The sequence below is a fragment of the Labeo rohita genome, unplaced genomic scaffold (genome assembly GCF_022985175.1).
Source record: "Labeo rohita strain BAU-BD-2019 unplaced genomic scaffold, IGBB_LRoh.1.0 scaffold_1604, whole genome shotgun sequence".
Taxonomy (NCBI): domain Eukaryota; kingdom Metazoa; phylum Chordata; class Actinopteri; order Cypriniformes; family Cyprinidae; genus Labeo; species Labeo rohita.
In genome coordinates this window covers 1-16,868 of record NW_026127785.1, presented here as the reverse complement: position 1 = coordinate 16,868, position 16,868 = coordinate 1, and the positions used below count along the sequence as shown (strand labels likewise).

The window sequence follows — 16,868 nt, the reverse complement described above, 5'->3', positions numbered from 1 at the left end:
CCTCACTTCAGAACAAGTGAGCAGATGCACACGCTGCCCTATTTATACCCGGATGAGCGGGGCGTGGCCAGCTATGCAAATCTGCACACCCAATTTTCATTGGCCTGTTTCTATACTGTCAGAGGTGTTTGGGCTCTCAAGGGCGACCCCTAGTGTCGTACACTACCGACACAACGTCTCCGTTCCCTCCATCAGAGAACGAGGGTTACCATGTGTAACCAAGACGTTTTACTGCAACAGTCATAGTTAAACCATTGGTATTGTAATATAGCGATGAGCGAACATCGGCTGGAAGGCATTTGCGATCAAATGCCGACGTCACGCCGATATCTTGCTGATTAGCAAACACTCCCTGAGCAACATCATGCCAATGGAATTTTGTAAATCGGGTCGACGTCGGCCTGACGCATGTGTGCTGTTAGGGATAACTTCTACTTAGCACTTGCTCCATTTCTGCTGATCAGTTTTTGTGAATGAATGACTTGTACTACTGGTCGCTTTAGCCTTCACTAACAGACGCTTGCTCCTCCTGCTGGTGAGCGACTGACAGCAGCTGCAGATCGTGCATCGGTGCTCTACTGCTATTCCTGCAGCTCCCGGATGTGAAATGCCGAATTTTCTGCCGAATTTTAACCACTGAATTTGTGGAAGTGAATTTGTAAAGTGAAATAAAATGGAGCGAAATTTCCCTGTCGAATATTATACATCGTATTTTTTAAACAGATTGAATATTTGGAAGTGAATTCTGGAAGGTGAATATGATTTTCAGAATTTTTAGTAATGAAAATGTTTGTGAAATATTTTGAATTGGAACAGTCACAGCTTAAATAAACAACTGTTACATTTCAGGGCTTAAAAATGCAAACCCTGAAAATACAAAGCATTGAAATGCAATCACTGTTAATTCAATGCATTATTTTTTCAGTTAGTGCAATTCAAAAACATTTGTCATTAATTTTCTGCCAAGTCATATCACAATTTTCAACTTTATTTAGATTAATTGTGCAGTCGTGATGAGAAGTGTAAAAATATTTTCAAATTCATGAAACTGTGGTGGGTCACTACAGTCTGGGTAATTAATGGGATACACTTTTAAAATACTTACTTCAGCTTTTCCAGTCTACACTGTACATTTTCAAACAGAGTCAAGATGATCTTCATTCCTGGGTTTCCTAGTTTATTCTCACTCAGATCCAGCTCTGTCAGATTTGAAGGGTTTGAATTTAGAGCTGCAGCCAGAACACGACAACCTCCTTCTGTGATACAGGTGTTATTCAGACTGCATAAAGAGAAAACACAGTTCAGTTTTAATCTTAATATTTACCAGTATGTTTTAGCTGACAGTTGACAAATACTGGTGATGATGATGATGATGATGACGACAATCACATTACAAAAGTCACAAGTGTCCTTGCAACAATGAAAATACGTAAATCAGAGTGTTGAGTTGACAGTGTTTATCCTGCAGTAGAGCAGCGATCTGATTCACTCCTGTGTCTCCTAGTTCATGTTCACTCAGATTCAGTTCTCTCAGGAGTAACGGGTTTTTACCCACAATTCCAGTCACATACTGACAGGCTTCATCTGCAGCAGGACCCAAAAACCTGCAGAAGAGATGATGAAGAAACTTCATTTTATAAATAAACTTGGTGAAAAACAACATTTGACTCTGAAACACTGTGAAAGGGATGGGTTTACAAACAGTATTAAATGACATCTTACCTCAGTGTCTTGAGTTGACAGTTTGGATCCTGTAGTAAATCACTGAGCTCCTTCACACCTGATTGTCCAGGATCATTTCCTGGTTCCAGCTCTATCAGGTGTGAAGGGTTTGATCTCAGAGCTGAAGCCTGTTAATCACTGTTAATTCAATGCATTATTTTTTCAGTTAGTGCAATTCAAAAACATTTGTCATTAATTTTTTGCCAAGTCATGTCACAATTTTCAACTTTATTTAGATTAATTGTGCAGTCGTGATGAGAAGTGTAAAAATATTTTCAAATTCATGGATAATTAATGGGATACACTTTTAAAACACAGTATTAAATGACATCTTACCTCAGTGTCTTGAGTTGACAGTTTGGATCCTGTAGTAAATCACTGAGCTCCTTCACACCTGATTGTCCAGGATCATTTCCTGTGAGATCCAGCTCTATCAGGTGTGAAGGGTTTGATCTCAGAGCTGAAGCCAGAGCTTTATAACCTTCTTCAGTGATACTGCAGTCTGAAAGTCTAGAACCAGAATAAAAATGTCACATTCAGATGATTAATCAGTTATTCTAGAAATGACCTAAACAATGTAAATCCTATAACAGAATTCTATTTAATTCCTTATACAAAGGAACCAAAACTGTAAAGCAAAATCTGACAACTAAATATCGATTATATCTATCTTTTGCTGTAGTGTCAGTATGAAACATTTACATTTTACAGGTTTATATAAACATTTTGCCATTATATGTAATAACTGTCACAAGCGTCGTGTGCGGGAATGAGGAGTAGGGACGAGGAACTCAGGAACATACAGTTTATTAATAATATCCAATACACAGGAACAGGAACCAACAGGAACAGCAGGGAATCCACACGCAACACAACACAACAAAACCAAACTACAAGACGTTATGAACCGACAAACCAAACGGGGAACAGAACCAAACTTAAATACACAGGCTAATAAGATGAGGACAGGTGTGAATGATTAAACAATGACGTCATAATTGAAAACCGAACAGGAAGGACCAAATAAGGGCATATAAAAGGAAAAACCAAAGAAACAGTCCACAAGGGTGTGACATTACCTCCTCCTCATAAGGTGCGACTCGCGCCATAACAGAAACACCGGGGAGGGGGGGATGGGCGCCCTGGAGGCTCGTGCAGGGCAGATACAGGAGGGAGAGGAGGTACGCCTCCAGGGCGGATCAGGGAGCTCAGGGAGCCATGGCGGAGCATACAGTCCGGGATGCCATGGCGGGTCAGGGAGTTCGGGGAGCCATGGCAGAGTACACAGTCCAGACGGCCATGAAGGATCAGGGAGGTAGCCACCCCCCCCTCCCTTTTTTAACTTTTCCAATGAAGCTACAATTTTCAAAATTTCCATTTTTCGATTAAAAGTGATTCCCCCCCACCCAAAAAAAGAGTTTCCTCTCAGTAGAATCATGTCGGGCCTCCTCTCTGATCAGTGTCCTTAGAATCGTCCTAATATATTTATCTAGAGCCAAACACGCTTCATTCAAGTAATTTCTGCTCCATGTGTGTTGCTTCTCTACGCTGCTGAAGATGTAAATCACTACAAGAGCTGCAGATGATGTGCTTATTTAAAAAACAGCAGCAAAACAGACTTTCAAAAACATATTTTCACTAAAATGATTAAAAAAACAAAACAGTAAATAAGTGTTGTGTTAGATCTGGCAGGTCACGTCATTCAAGCTTGTATCATCTGATTCTCAGCTGATCCACGTCTACCTATAGGAATACAACGCCTATCACTACTTCCTTATAGAAGGTCCATTCAGTATTTACAAATCACTTTATTCAGGAGCCAATTACCCTCCTCCATCCTCAGCTCCTCCTTTCATCTTCAGTCAGAACTTGACCTTCTGATATTGCTCATTGAGTCAGACTTTATCCTGAATTATGTTGTTAATTTGCCATTATGTTTGATGATAGTGGAACTGACAGAAATAGCTTGTTGTATCTGTCCAATAGATACAGGGCTCGAATAAAGCCTTGACATATGCTTGTCCTTCGGACAAGTAAATCAGTCATTCACTTATCAGAGTAAAAAAAGTTACTTGCCTGGGGCAAGTGTGTGTAATTATGATCCCTTCTGAAGCAATAGTTTCATCACTGCTCTTGAGGTCTTACTTTAATCAGTATATTTGTGATATTTGCCTGATTTCTAGGACACTTTTTAGCTTAATGAAGGGCAATATTTTCCTAACCTTACTAAATATTACTTCTTACATTTTAATAAATAACATCAATAAAATAACATGATTGCAATTATTTGCTATTTTATCATTAAAACTGCAAATGCATAAATAATGTTAGAAGATAAATGGTTCCCCTTTTCAACATATCAATGATTAATATTAATGAAATGATTCTTTTAAAAATGTATCCAAACCACCAGTAGGTGGCAGCAAGTCACTGTCTTAATGAGTGAGTCACACAACCAATTCCTTCAAACAGCTAATTCATTCAATAAATGACTGTCTTTATGAATGGCTCACTGAATCACCCGATTCGTTCAAAAATGCTGAATCATTCAGTAACAAAACACCGCTGTGTGTTGCTCAGAGATGCCTGACTGTTCTGCTGCGGCTTTGCTTGGAAATATTTTCCTTAGCAAAAATGGTCAGTAATCTGCCTAAAATGTAAGTCAGTATATATTAACTACTTGTTTATTGAACTACTGTTGTATAAAAAAAAATTCACATTTGCAGTCATGCTGGTGCTTGGTCAAGTGATGTTGCTTACCTATATTATATTTTACACAATATTTATCTTTTTTTTTTTCTACTGCAGTATGTTTGTTAGTGTTTGTTTCTTTGTGTGCCTATTAGTTTTGATTTTTCCGTGAGTCAGGTAGGCTGCACAAGCCTCAACTGACACAACCTTAATAGGCTATTGTCCATTATCAGTCACTGTTTACACTGAAATTAATAAAATCAGAATCATTCTCACCAAAGAATGGTGCTGCCCTGGTTATTGTTTGTAATTGATGTTTTAATCGGGTTACTTGTCCGGTCAGGCAGGTGAAATTCTCTTTCATATGCCCCTTCACAAAATCCACTTGTCCCAGACAAGCAGACAAGCGTTAGATGTCGATCTCTGATGTCGATGTCGAGCCCTGATATATATTATTTGTCAAACTCCATTCCATTTTTTTTAAATTATTATTATTTTTATTTTATTTTTTTTAAACACACTCTTAAATTGATGGACTTAACATATTTACTGAACCAAACTGATTCAACATTGAGATGATTTTAACTGAATGATGACTATTTATTATTGTCCTTTTAGAGTTGCTTTACAGCAGAATTGAATTCTGTTTGCATCACTAATTCACTATTTTCTTCTTTATATCTGTAAAGCTGCTTGGAAACTATTTGTATTGTATAAAGTGCTATATAACTAAATGTGTCTTGACTTTGCTAGTTACATTTTTTCTGTTCATCATGTTTGTTTGTTTGTTTTAAAACACACTTATTTTAAGCAAAATATAACAATGGTCCAGACATCAAGAGAAAAACCCTGAACTGTATATTTTATCAGTAAGTGTAATGCAAAACTGTAAAAATAATATTAGTCTAAAAACATCTTATCTTATCTTTTCAGATCCAATTATATATACAAACAGATATGCATCATCATAAATACAAATGAACCATCAAATGCATGTTAAGTTATACCTACCTTGAACAGAACCAAATACATTCTGTAAACGGTATCCACCTTATTTTCCCCATAAGAGTGGGTGCAGCCATTTGTAAATTTTTTTGTGTCTGGCTTCTGGTCTCATCCACTTCCAGCTATTTTTAGCTGCACAAAAAGCTTGTTTTGCTGCTTGATACTGCAAACTAGTGTGTCTTACCATATTATTTTAATGTATTATCTTAATTATGAACACACTGGTTTGTAGTGCAAACTGTTTTACTGTTTTTGGCACTTCAATATTCTTCTTGTTATTTCCCTTGGGTGGATTATGAACAGGACGTCTAACACATTACCAGAAAACAGCTTACTTCCGCATTGAAAAATAAGGTAGATAGCATAATGCGTCGGCTTAGGACAGTGTCAATGACTGACCAAATCAGAAAAAAAAAAAACACTATGGAAGGCATAAACATAAAAGCACAACATACAGACTTGTTCATTATCTAAGTCTGTTTTTCACCTTATGATTTTGTTGAGCTCAATTTTTGTCTGTTGTTACATAACTTACCTCAGTATCTCCAAATGACACTTCATATTTTCCAGTCCAGCGCAGAGCAGCTTCACTCCTGAATCCTGTAGATTATTATTGCTCATGTTCAGCTCTTTTAGACTGGTATCTGATCCAAGAACTGTAGCCAGAGCTGAACAGCTTTTGTATGTTAAGCCACAATCATTTAGCCTATGAGGGAAATAAGATTACACAATAATTAGATTGAATACATTTGCTAAATAAAAATAGTTACTATAATATTTCTTCTATAGTTTTAATTACAATGAATTATACATTTGAAAGTGCTAGTTCCATGGGTTCAATGAAACAAAACACCTTAACCACTGCAATCATGTGCTCAACATTGGATTCAATGCACAATGCTGTAAAAAACATGTTGTAAAAAAAACAATGCTCTTTACAGAGTGCTGACAAAAATATGCACATGAATAGTCAATGAAGCCGGTACTTTGATTAGTAGTAAATCTCCGTCTCGTTGCCGCTCCAGCTGAACACACGTGACGGAGATTTACTACTAATCAAAGTACCGGCTTCATTGACTAAGCGCGCCTCACAATCACGTGCGATCTATCGTGCAGCCCTAAAATGAATGTTTGAAAGCAGCTGCCTATCAGTGAGAACCACAACAACCCAGGTTCGAGTCCCAGGTCTGGCAGGGATTGAAGGTGGGGGGAGTGAATAACCAGCGCTCTCTCCACCCTCAATACCACGACTGAGGTGAGTCCCTTGAGCAAGGCACCGTTCCCCCAACAGCTCCCTGAGCGCCACAGTGTTCGCAATATGGCTGCCCACTGCTCCGGGTGTTTGTTCACTACTCACTACTGTTTGTGTGCACTTGGAAGTGTTAAATGCAGAGCACAAATTCTGAGTATGGGTCACCGTACTTGGCCAAACGTCACGTCCTTTCCTTTCCTTTTTCTTTTCCTTAATTATCATTATAAATATATTGGATTACCATGATTTAAACAACTGATGATAAATAAACACTGTCTAGCATAAAGCACAGTTAAGTAACCGTCTCATTTGCACACAACACACACAGTAGTTTCATTTTGGATGAAAAGATGGCAGAAAAGCTTAGATGTTTTAAAATGGATGAAAAGAAGAAGTCGTAAAAGCTGCAATCCATTTCTTATTGCTTAAAATGAACGGAGGCTATCTCATGTTTTTTTGTGCACGCTCGATCATTTCCATGGGGATCGGCGCCTACGCCATTAGCACCTTCATTTGAAGCGGGTTTTGGTGTTATTTTAACCCCCTGGGGTCGATGGTCACGCCGGTGTGATCAGCTCACGTTTTTTAAGATCAGTGCGAAAGACACTTAAAATGCTCTGTCGAATTTGGTCACACAAATAAGTGTTAAACATCTTTAGAAACCATTAAGTGTATACTTTTATTTGTGCACACTCACAATAAAAACTGAACTGTGTGCTTTTTTAAATTAAAGAAAATAAACAGGGAGCTTTCTCAGTCTTCTTATCAAAAATAAGGTGGATAGCATAATGCGTCGGCTTAGGACAGTGTCAATGATGGACCAAATCAGAAAAAAAAAACACTATGGCATGCATAAACATAAAAGCACAACATACAGACTTGTACATTATCTAAGTCTGTTTTTCACCTTATGTTTTTGTTGAGCTCAATTTTAGTCTGTTGTCACACAACTTACCTCAGTATCTCCAAACGACACTTCATATTTTCTAGTCCAGTGCAGAGCAGCTTCACTCCTGAATCATGTAGATTATTATTGCTCATGTTCAGCTCTTTCAGACTGGTATCTGATCCAAGAACTGTAGCCAGAGCTGAACAGCTTTTGTCTGTTAAGCCACAGTCATTTAGCCTATGAAGGAAATAAGATTAGATTAAATACATTTTCTAAATAAAAATAGTTACTATATTATATCTTCTATAGTTTTAATTACAATGAATTAAAGTGCTAGTTCCATGGGTTCAATGAAACAAAACACCTTAACCATTGTGATCAAGTGCTCAACATTGGATTCAATGCACAATGCTGTAAAAACATGTTGTAAAAAAACAATGCTCTTTACAGAGTGCTGACAAAAATATGCACAGGAATGTTTGAAAGCAGCTGCCTATCAGTGAGAACCACAATAACCCAGTATTTGGTATTACTGGTACTGTAGAAAGGCTGGAATTATACATTAAAATAAATCACAATCACTAGTTAGCTGATTATCTGTTCACATTTACTGCAAACATCTGAGTGGACATTTTATGGACTAACCATCATCATTTAAAATACTTCTCTTAGGGATGTAACGATTACCTGTTTGACCATAAATCATGATAAAATATTTTAAATGATGTTTTATTAACAAGGTTCATGATAAAATTAGCCTAATCATCACAAGATTAGTATTTAAATACAGCTGAACTTGCCTTTCATATTTTAATCTCCTCACTCCTCACACGAGTTCTCTCTACACCTAGGGGGGTTTTCTGGGTTCGGGCCATTCCCGAGTATGGAGCCCTTCCCCGGACAGCACGCCAAATATGCATTACTATACTCCGGCTAATTATATGTAAGCGTGAACTCGTGAATTATCAATATAAATATATTGGATTATCACGAATTAAAACAACTGATGATAAATAAACACTGTCCAGCATAAAGCACAGTTCAGTAACAGTCTCATATGCACACAACACGCACAGTAGTTTCGTTTTGGGTAAAAATACGGCGGAAAAGCTTTTTTTAAAAAATGTTTTAAAAGGGTGCTAATGGCATAGGTGCCAACCCCCACGGAAATGATCGAGCACACACGGAAAAACACGTCTACGTTCATTTTAAGCAATAAGAAATGGATTGCAGCTTTTACGACTTCTTATTTTCATCCTTCATTTGAAGCAGGTTGGGTGTTATTTTAATAGTAAATACAAAGAGTGCATTATACGAGAGGGTGTCAGCACGAATGCTCTCCCAAATATATATAGTGATCATGGCTCTGCGCTCCCTCAGATATTACATATGCGCTCTCAAACTTTGTCCTGTGTACACGTGAGTAAGTGCTTATTGTAAACAGGTATTTATTAAATAATTTTATTTAGTGAAGCGCAACCCTCATAGAAAGAACGTGTGTATTATTTAGTAACTAATGTATTTGCAGTCCGTGCATTTCACTTCGCAATTGGGGGTTTCCCCCCGGCAGAAACATAAATCAGGAATTATACAAATAAAATGAATATATGAATGAATTAATTATATGAATGTACCTCTGAAGGTTCTGACTGTCTTCAGAAAAGATTCAATGACATTTTGTTTTCATTTTCACTCCATGTAATATTTAAAGTAGTGTTCTTAATCTCAATGCTCCTTTATCCACAAAGTTCACGGAAACAGCTGTAATTCAGCTTTTCCATAAGCGCCATCTAGTGTCATACAGTGGATTTACAGAGACTTACATTTACATTCAGCTTGTGTGCAGTTTTTGTCTGGCCAAAAAACAGACCAAATTTTCATGCCCTTGCTATAGCCTAAATTTTGACCAGTTGATAAAAAACAAGCTTATGTGGATTCTACACATTTAAATAATTCAGATATGTCTAGATTTATGGAGCAGATAAAATACATATAATCATTTATTAATCAGTTATCATTTAGACTTAACTCTTTTCTTTATTTTTTGAAATGTGAGGTTTACCTTTTATGAAACATTTTTAGATCTTTATTTGATCATTTACATTAGATATTTGAACATGCCATATAAGTTGTCAGTCATGTTGTCATTTAAAATCCGGGCATCACTGGTACTGTTATTGTTTTACTGATTAGCTAAACCAAAAGTCATTTTATTTGTTGTTTGTTGATTGTAAATATAAACCTTAGTGATGTGATTTATGTGTCAGTAATTTTTAAACACTTCCAGCACATTTTAACAATACCGTGATAATACTGATAACCGTGATAATTTTCGAATTCGCACCATGTACGGCCGCCCTTAGGTGTAAATGTGTGTAAATCAGCAGTTACAAAGCTGCCAATAGGAGGCGGGCTCGCTGCAGAGCCAGATGGGAGGAGCTGGAGCTCCAGCTCCCCCTCGCTGGAGGTAATGGGTGGAGATAGACACCTAACCACACCCTAACCCTACCCCTTACCCTATCCTAACCCTAACTCCACCCATAAGTTCACACAGAGGTGGAGCTGGAGCTCCAGAGAGGGGGAGCTGGAGGCCATTCGGCTCTGCAGTGAGCAGTACTTGGGAAAACTGATAACCGTTTAAAGGACATCCCAAAAAAAGCAGGAGATTGTTCTTGAGGCTTAAACAGATCAATCTACATTGTCTGAATTATAAGGACATGTCCTTGTAATCCCAAATGTCCTTATAATGCTGGTATGTAAACTGGTGAAATGTCCTTGTAATCCACCAAAACCAACACACACACACACACATATTTATTTATTTGTTTGTTTACACACACACACACACACACACACACATTAACACACTATCTGGAGAAGACCATTGGATCAAGTCGCTACAACGTTCCCCATGGTACCAACTAGCAATGTCTGTAGAGTTCGTGCCCATGACGTTTCTGGAACGTTAGCCAACATTCTAAACATCGCTTTATTTCTTACATGGGGTAAAGGTACACCTTTACAAGGTAAAATGCACTTTTCAGTGATTCTGTATAGTGACTGCAGAAAAAAAAAATTATAGATAAATTACATAGTATATATATATATATATAAGTGATGTTTTATTAACAAATTTCGGGAGGAGCACGCACAGATAATTAACACGGCCAATTGGTCATCAGCAATCACACTCCCTATCGAGTCAGCACAAGAGAATCCCTACAAATAACCAAAGCAGTCTTACCGTCATTTTTCTTGTCTCGCAGCACTCGGTTCGCTCCTTTAGCTATTATATCACAGACCCATTGTCGGATCCTCCGCAGCAATCCGCCTGCCGCAGGATTACTCCTTTTCCCACAGTCACCGCCGGCGAACCTCCCGCTCCATCACGGCCACCGCTCTACTCAACATGCCTCACGATTTCCCCGACGCTGAGGCTCAACCTCGCTTCCACTGCCGAAACGTCCAACTTCCCCGGCATCCTCGTATCATTCGGCCGCGCCAACAATTCCTCCGATCGGAAAGTGGACAGCATCTAAGCCCGAGGCAAACGTTATCAATTCCGACGCATCGCTTTCACGGAAGGTAAACAAGCGGACCTGTACGATCTATTCGTCACCCTCCAAATCAGCCAACCTCACTCCTAAATCCACACCAGCCACCAAGGCGGCCAACAGATCAAGCAAAGCCACCATTGTACCGCACAAGATCCGGCTCCTCGCGAACATCGGGTCTCAGCAGCAGGCCTTCAACGAGCCTGGGCCGCGCCCCAGTTCTCACCCCACTCACTCGCTTCCTGCTTCGGCTCAGCCTTTCACCGCGGCTCTCCCGGCAGCAGCGCCGTTAGCAGCCGGGCCTCTAGCTTCCGTTTCCAGAGGCTAGCGCAAGGCCGCTAGCCGCTAGCCGCGCAGGCCACCCGCGTTGCCTAATAATTTTCAGGTAAAAATCGCTAAGGCAGGTCATACGTTGCTAAAAGTTGTCAAACGACCTTGCAACAGCATCGGACGTTAATGTCATTACGTAACCACGACACAAAGTGCTTGGAATACGCACTGAAATTACTCAAACTTTCCCTATTTTTTCAGCAGCATTTTTACCCGCGTTCCATTTACACATCGCGTTCAGGAAAATGAATAGACAAGAGGGGTGAGATTAATCATTTGTTTCCTGGAGGAGATCAGCAGCTGCAAAAAGACTTTCACCGGTGACCACAGTGGACCAACAGTAAATAACTAACAATCAATAAATAAATTGTATAAATAAATAAATAAATAAATAATAAATAAATAATAAAACATAAGTTTTAAAAAAAAAAAAAAAAAAAAAAAAAAAAACTTATCATAACTTTTAAAGGTTGTTAAAATAGCTACAGTCGCCGTTAGTTGCTTCAAAAAAAAAAAAAAAAAAAAAAAAAAAAAAACCGCTAAATCTAGCAACAAAATTGCCCATTCTGCAACACTGCAGGCTACCAGGACATTTCTGCACGTCCCGCCAAAAAGTCACAAACCACCCCCCCTTTCAGCCACATCAGAAGCAAGCACGAAGCTGTATTCGCCTCACATCACAAACTTCCTTTCCTTCTCAGCAGCCTCCAGCTGCCGTAGTGGACACTAGCACAAGGCCGCCTTTGCTAGCACTGCAAGCTACACAGACTTCCAGCCTTTTTCATGAATGTCACAAACTCCATGGACTACAGCTACAACAGCTGAAGCAAACGCAAAGCTGCTTTCGCCTGAGCACAGGCCCTCACATGTCCTTCCTCCTGTTACTTCTGTTTTAACCCCCCTTTTTCTTTTTCAGATGCCTCTAGCTCCCATAGTAGACCCTCTAGCGGCACAGACTTCATAGGCTCTTCAGGATGTCACAAACTACACTCTCTTCCCATGACCTACAGCAGCCGAAGCAATCCGACCTCCATAGGAGACGCTAGCCTCCGTTAGCGGTGCAGACCAATCCACAGCTTTTTGCTCCAAAGAAGCAACTACCTTTAAGTTGAATGATAATGCTACAGGATATTATAGACCTCTTTTTCTACAACCCAGAGCTGAAAAACAAACTGAGACTTTCAAAAAACATGACTGTCAATGCAGTATCATGCTGCACCACAAGGGGGAGACGATGAGATTGTATAACGCTGAAAGCAGGTGTGAGAAGCCAACCAAAGCGTGAGCATGCCTCCGCAAGCGGTTCCGGCAGCTATCCTTTCTCCTCCCCCTCGCATGCTCACCCTTTCTTCTCTCTATCCTCTGCCATTCCCTACCCATCCCTCCAAATGCTCCCGCCTCAGAACCACGTAGCCAGCAGCATCAGGACTCAGATTTTGCCAGTGTTCGGAAGCCAGAGGCCTTCAAGACCTACATGCGGTCAGACCGCTTTCATGTCAAAGAAGCTTACCGAATCCTCATCAGCCGACTACTTTAACGCTAGACTATCGCTATTCACTCGAACTTCAGACCCACCATAGCCACCCCCTTGGACACCACCAAAACCACCCACAGTGGTTCATCCCCACTCCAACCATCCCAGCAGCACCCCGCTACTGCAGGAGCCCTTTCTGCATTTCCCCACTGCCGCAGCAGTGCCTGCCCCAGCAGTGCCGCAGCAGTGGCCGCTCCCGCAGGAGCCTTTTCTCTACTCCCACACTGCCGCAGCAATGGCCGCCCCCGCAGGAGCCTTTTCTCTACTCCCACACTGCCGCAGCAGTGCCCGCTCCCGCAGGAGCCTTTTCCCTACTCCCACACTGCCGCAGCAATGGCCGCTCCCGCAGGAGCCTTTTCTCTACTCCCACACTGCCGCAGCAGTGCCCGCTCCCGCAGGAGCCTTTTCCCTACTCCCACACTGCCGCAGCAGTGCCCGCTCCCGCAGGAGCCTTTTCTCTACTCCCACACTGCCGCAGCAGTGCCCGCTCCCGCAGGAGCCTTTTTCTATACCCCCACACTGCCACAGCAGTGCCCGCTCTCGAAGGAGCCTTTTCTCTACTCCCACACTGCCGCAGCAGTGGCCGCTCCCGCAGGAGCCTTTTCTCTACTCCCACACTGCCGCAGCAGTGCCCGCTCCCGCAGGAGCCTTCCCTGTATTTCCACACTGCCGCAGCAGCGTCTGCTCCCGCAGGAGCCTTTTCTACATTCCCACACTGCCACAGCAGCATCTGCTGCCGCAGGAGTCTTTTCTGTTTTCCCACTGCCACCGCAGAAACCTTCTCTGTATTTCCACACTGCCGCAGTAGTGTCCACTCCAGCAGGAGGTTCTCTGTATTTCCACACTGCCGCAGTAGTGACCGCTCCCGTAGGACCCCTTTTTCTATTCTCCCACTGCCTCAGCAGTGCCCACCTAACACAAGTTTTCTCTGTATTTTCACTGTATTTTCACTGTAGTGTCTGCTCCCGCAGGAGCCTTCTCTGTTTTTCCACACGGCCGCAGTAGTGACCGCTCCCGTAGGACCCCTTTTTCTATTCTCCCACTGCCTCAGCAGTGCCTACCTAACACAAGTTTTCTCTGTATTTTCACACTGCCGCAGTAGTGTCTGCTCCCGCAGGAGCCTTCTCTGTATTTCCACACACGGCCGCAGTAGTGACCGCTCCGTAGGACCCCTTTTTTCTATTCTCCCACTGCCTCAGCAGTGCCTACCTAACACAAGTTTTCTCTGTATTTTCACACTGCCGCTGTAGTGTCTTCTCCCGCAGGAGCCTTATCCGTATTTCCACACGGCCGCAGTAGTGACCGCTCCCGTAGGACCCCTTTTTTCTATTCTCCCACTGCCTCAGCAGTGCCTACCTAACACAAGTTTTCTCTGTATTTTCACTGCCGCTGTAGTGTCTGCTCCCGCAGGAGACTTCTCTGTATTTCCACACGGCCGCAGTAGTGACCGCTCCCGTAGGACCCTTTTTTCTATTCTCCCACTGCCTCAGCAGTGCCTACCTAACACAAGTTTTCTCTGTATTTTCACACTGCCGCAGTAGTGTCTGCTCCCGCAGGAGCCTTCTCTGTATTTCCACACTGCCGCAGTAGTGTCTGCTCCCGCAGGAGCCTTTCCTCCATTTCCACCCTGCCGTAGCACGATTGCTCCCGCAGGAGCCTTCCCTCAATTTCCCCACTGCCGCAGCAGTGTCTTCTCCCGCAGGAGCCTTTTTTGTATTTCCACACTGCCGCAGTAGTGTCGTTCCCTCAGGAACCTTTTCTCTACTTCCTCACTGCCACAGCAGTGCCCGCCACCGCAGGAGCCTTTTCTCTACCTCCTCACTGCCGCAGCAGCCACTCCCGCAGGAGCCTTTTTTCCTACTTCCTCACTGCCGCAGCAGCGTCCGCCCCTGCAGGAGCCTCTTCTCTGCTTTCTCACTACTGCAGCAGGGTCCGCCCCCGCAGGAGCCTCTTCTCTACTTCCTCACCACCGCAGCAGTGACTGCTTCCCAGGAGCCTGTACCTCTGCTTCCCGCTCTCCTCCCCCACCACAGCAAACGCCCGCTTCCTCCAGAGCCCCATCCTTCCTCCCAACACCACCGCAACGATTCTTTCCAAGCGACGTCCAGCACCCCTCTATCCATAAGCTCTGCATGTTTGGGGGGTTATCGATGCCCCATGCTGGCTGCTGTCCTGCGATAATAGCCTCTTTGGGGGAGCACTTTGGGTTCGGGCTAAAATGCCTAGCTCGGACCCCTCTCCCATGGCAGGGGCAGTGCCCCGGGCTCGGGAATGATTACAGAGCTCGGAGCCCTCCCCCGGACAGCACGCCAAACATGCATAACCTTTACCGGACAGCTCGTGGTGATGTTTTATTAACAAATTTCGGGAGGAGCACGCACAGATAATTAACGCCAAACATGCATAACCTTTACTCAAAACAACACACAATCAGATCATTTGAGAGTATTTTGTTATCAAAAATGCATCTAAGAAAAAGAAAACGGACAAAACCAAGCTGTTTAAATAAATGGTTAGAGAAAATACTCCACATGGAACTACTACTTTTAATGAACTGTTTTAATCCATTTATTTTAAAAGTGCTTTTTGCACTGTTGAGAATGGCATGACATTGAAGAGAAACAAATGATCTTTACAAAATTTTACTCCACGGTGTGTGACCTCCTCCTTCACAAAGGATTCCTTCAATTTCCTCAAAGTTAACACTCTTCAGTGGAAATCACTCACATGTGCTAATATTAAGATTGAGAGCAGAAATCTCAGATATTTTTTTATTGTGCAGTCATTGGCCAATTAACTTTTTTTTTTGTTGTTCATTTCCAAAAATAGCGATACCTTGAAAGAAATTAATATTTACACAACAACAATAAACCTGTGTGATGAGCAGATGAGCAGCGGTGAGATTGAACAGTCTTGTCTAAAGACCCTAGAAAGAAAAAAAAAATCTACTGGAATTGATGAATCATTTTACTGGAGCTGCTACACTCTGTGTTCAGGGTTGGAATTGCCTTTCTAAAAACTCCCTCGACATGACAGACACACTTTCAAATACTTCACACTACACTTCAAAGATTAAACATCTGAATATTATCCAATTTAAATGTTACTTTAATATAATGACCAAAACTGTTTTTGTTTATTCTTCAAAGATTGTCCTCATTTGTAAAACTAAATGTAGGAAAACAAACACTTGATGACAAACAAAAACCTTTATTTTAAAATCTTAAAAAGACACTAAATTACCATCATAGGATAATTGTGACCAGAAATCACCATTACAACATTTACTGTAAAAATATATTTGTCATTTTTCATACTTATGTATGAGAGTCTCATTAAAAAAAAAATAAATAAATAAATAAAAAAATAGCGTCAAATTACACAAACAGCGAGTAAAAGGCACAGCATTTATAATCACTGAAGCTGTCAGTCAGTTCAGCACAAACTCACTGTGTGTGAAAACTCCTGTTTTAATCAATTAATCTGTCAAAACTGCACAATCCATCTTTTATTTACATTGTGTTTCTGCTTTGTTGTAATGAGATGATTTGTGATTGTGCATCTGTACATTAGCAACACAGACACATAGCTAACTTAGTATAAAATTGAATAGAATAACAGTGTATAAAATGTAACAGAGATCATGAAAATGTTTTAAGTAACATGGGAATTTTACATAATACATTTGCTTTATACATTTTTAAAGTGTTGCACTTGTCAATCACATTTAAACATCTGAATCATTATGGATGATTTTAATACAGATATTATTAAACTGAAGAGCCAGACAGACTCATCTGAGCTTCTTCCTCCTCTGTTCCAGCTTTAAATTAAACAAAATGATCACTTGAATACTAAAGCAACATGAATCATTCAATATCACATGTTTCT

General features: G+C 41.2%; 1 protein-coding gene across 1 annotated transcript; it reads right to left on the bottom strand.

The window, feature by feature from the left end:
• Nucleotides 1-1,384: 1,384 nt before the first annotated feature.
• Nucleotides 1,385-10,509, bottom strand: LOC127158615 (ribonuclease inhibitor-like). The gene is made up of 5 exons (XM_051101680.1): nt 10,478-10,509; nt 7,626-7,796; nt 5,954-6,124; nt 2,059-2,232; nt 1,385-1,604 (listed from the first exon to the last, which is right to left on the bottom strand). Exons 1-5 carry the CDS (start codon nt 10,507-10,509, stop codon nt 1,400-1,402), a joined length of 753 nt encoding a protein of 250 aa, XP_050957637.1. The 3' UTR covers nt 1,385-1,399.
• Between the last annotated feature and the right edge of the window lie 6,359 nt (nt 10,510-16,868).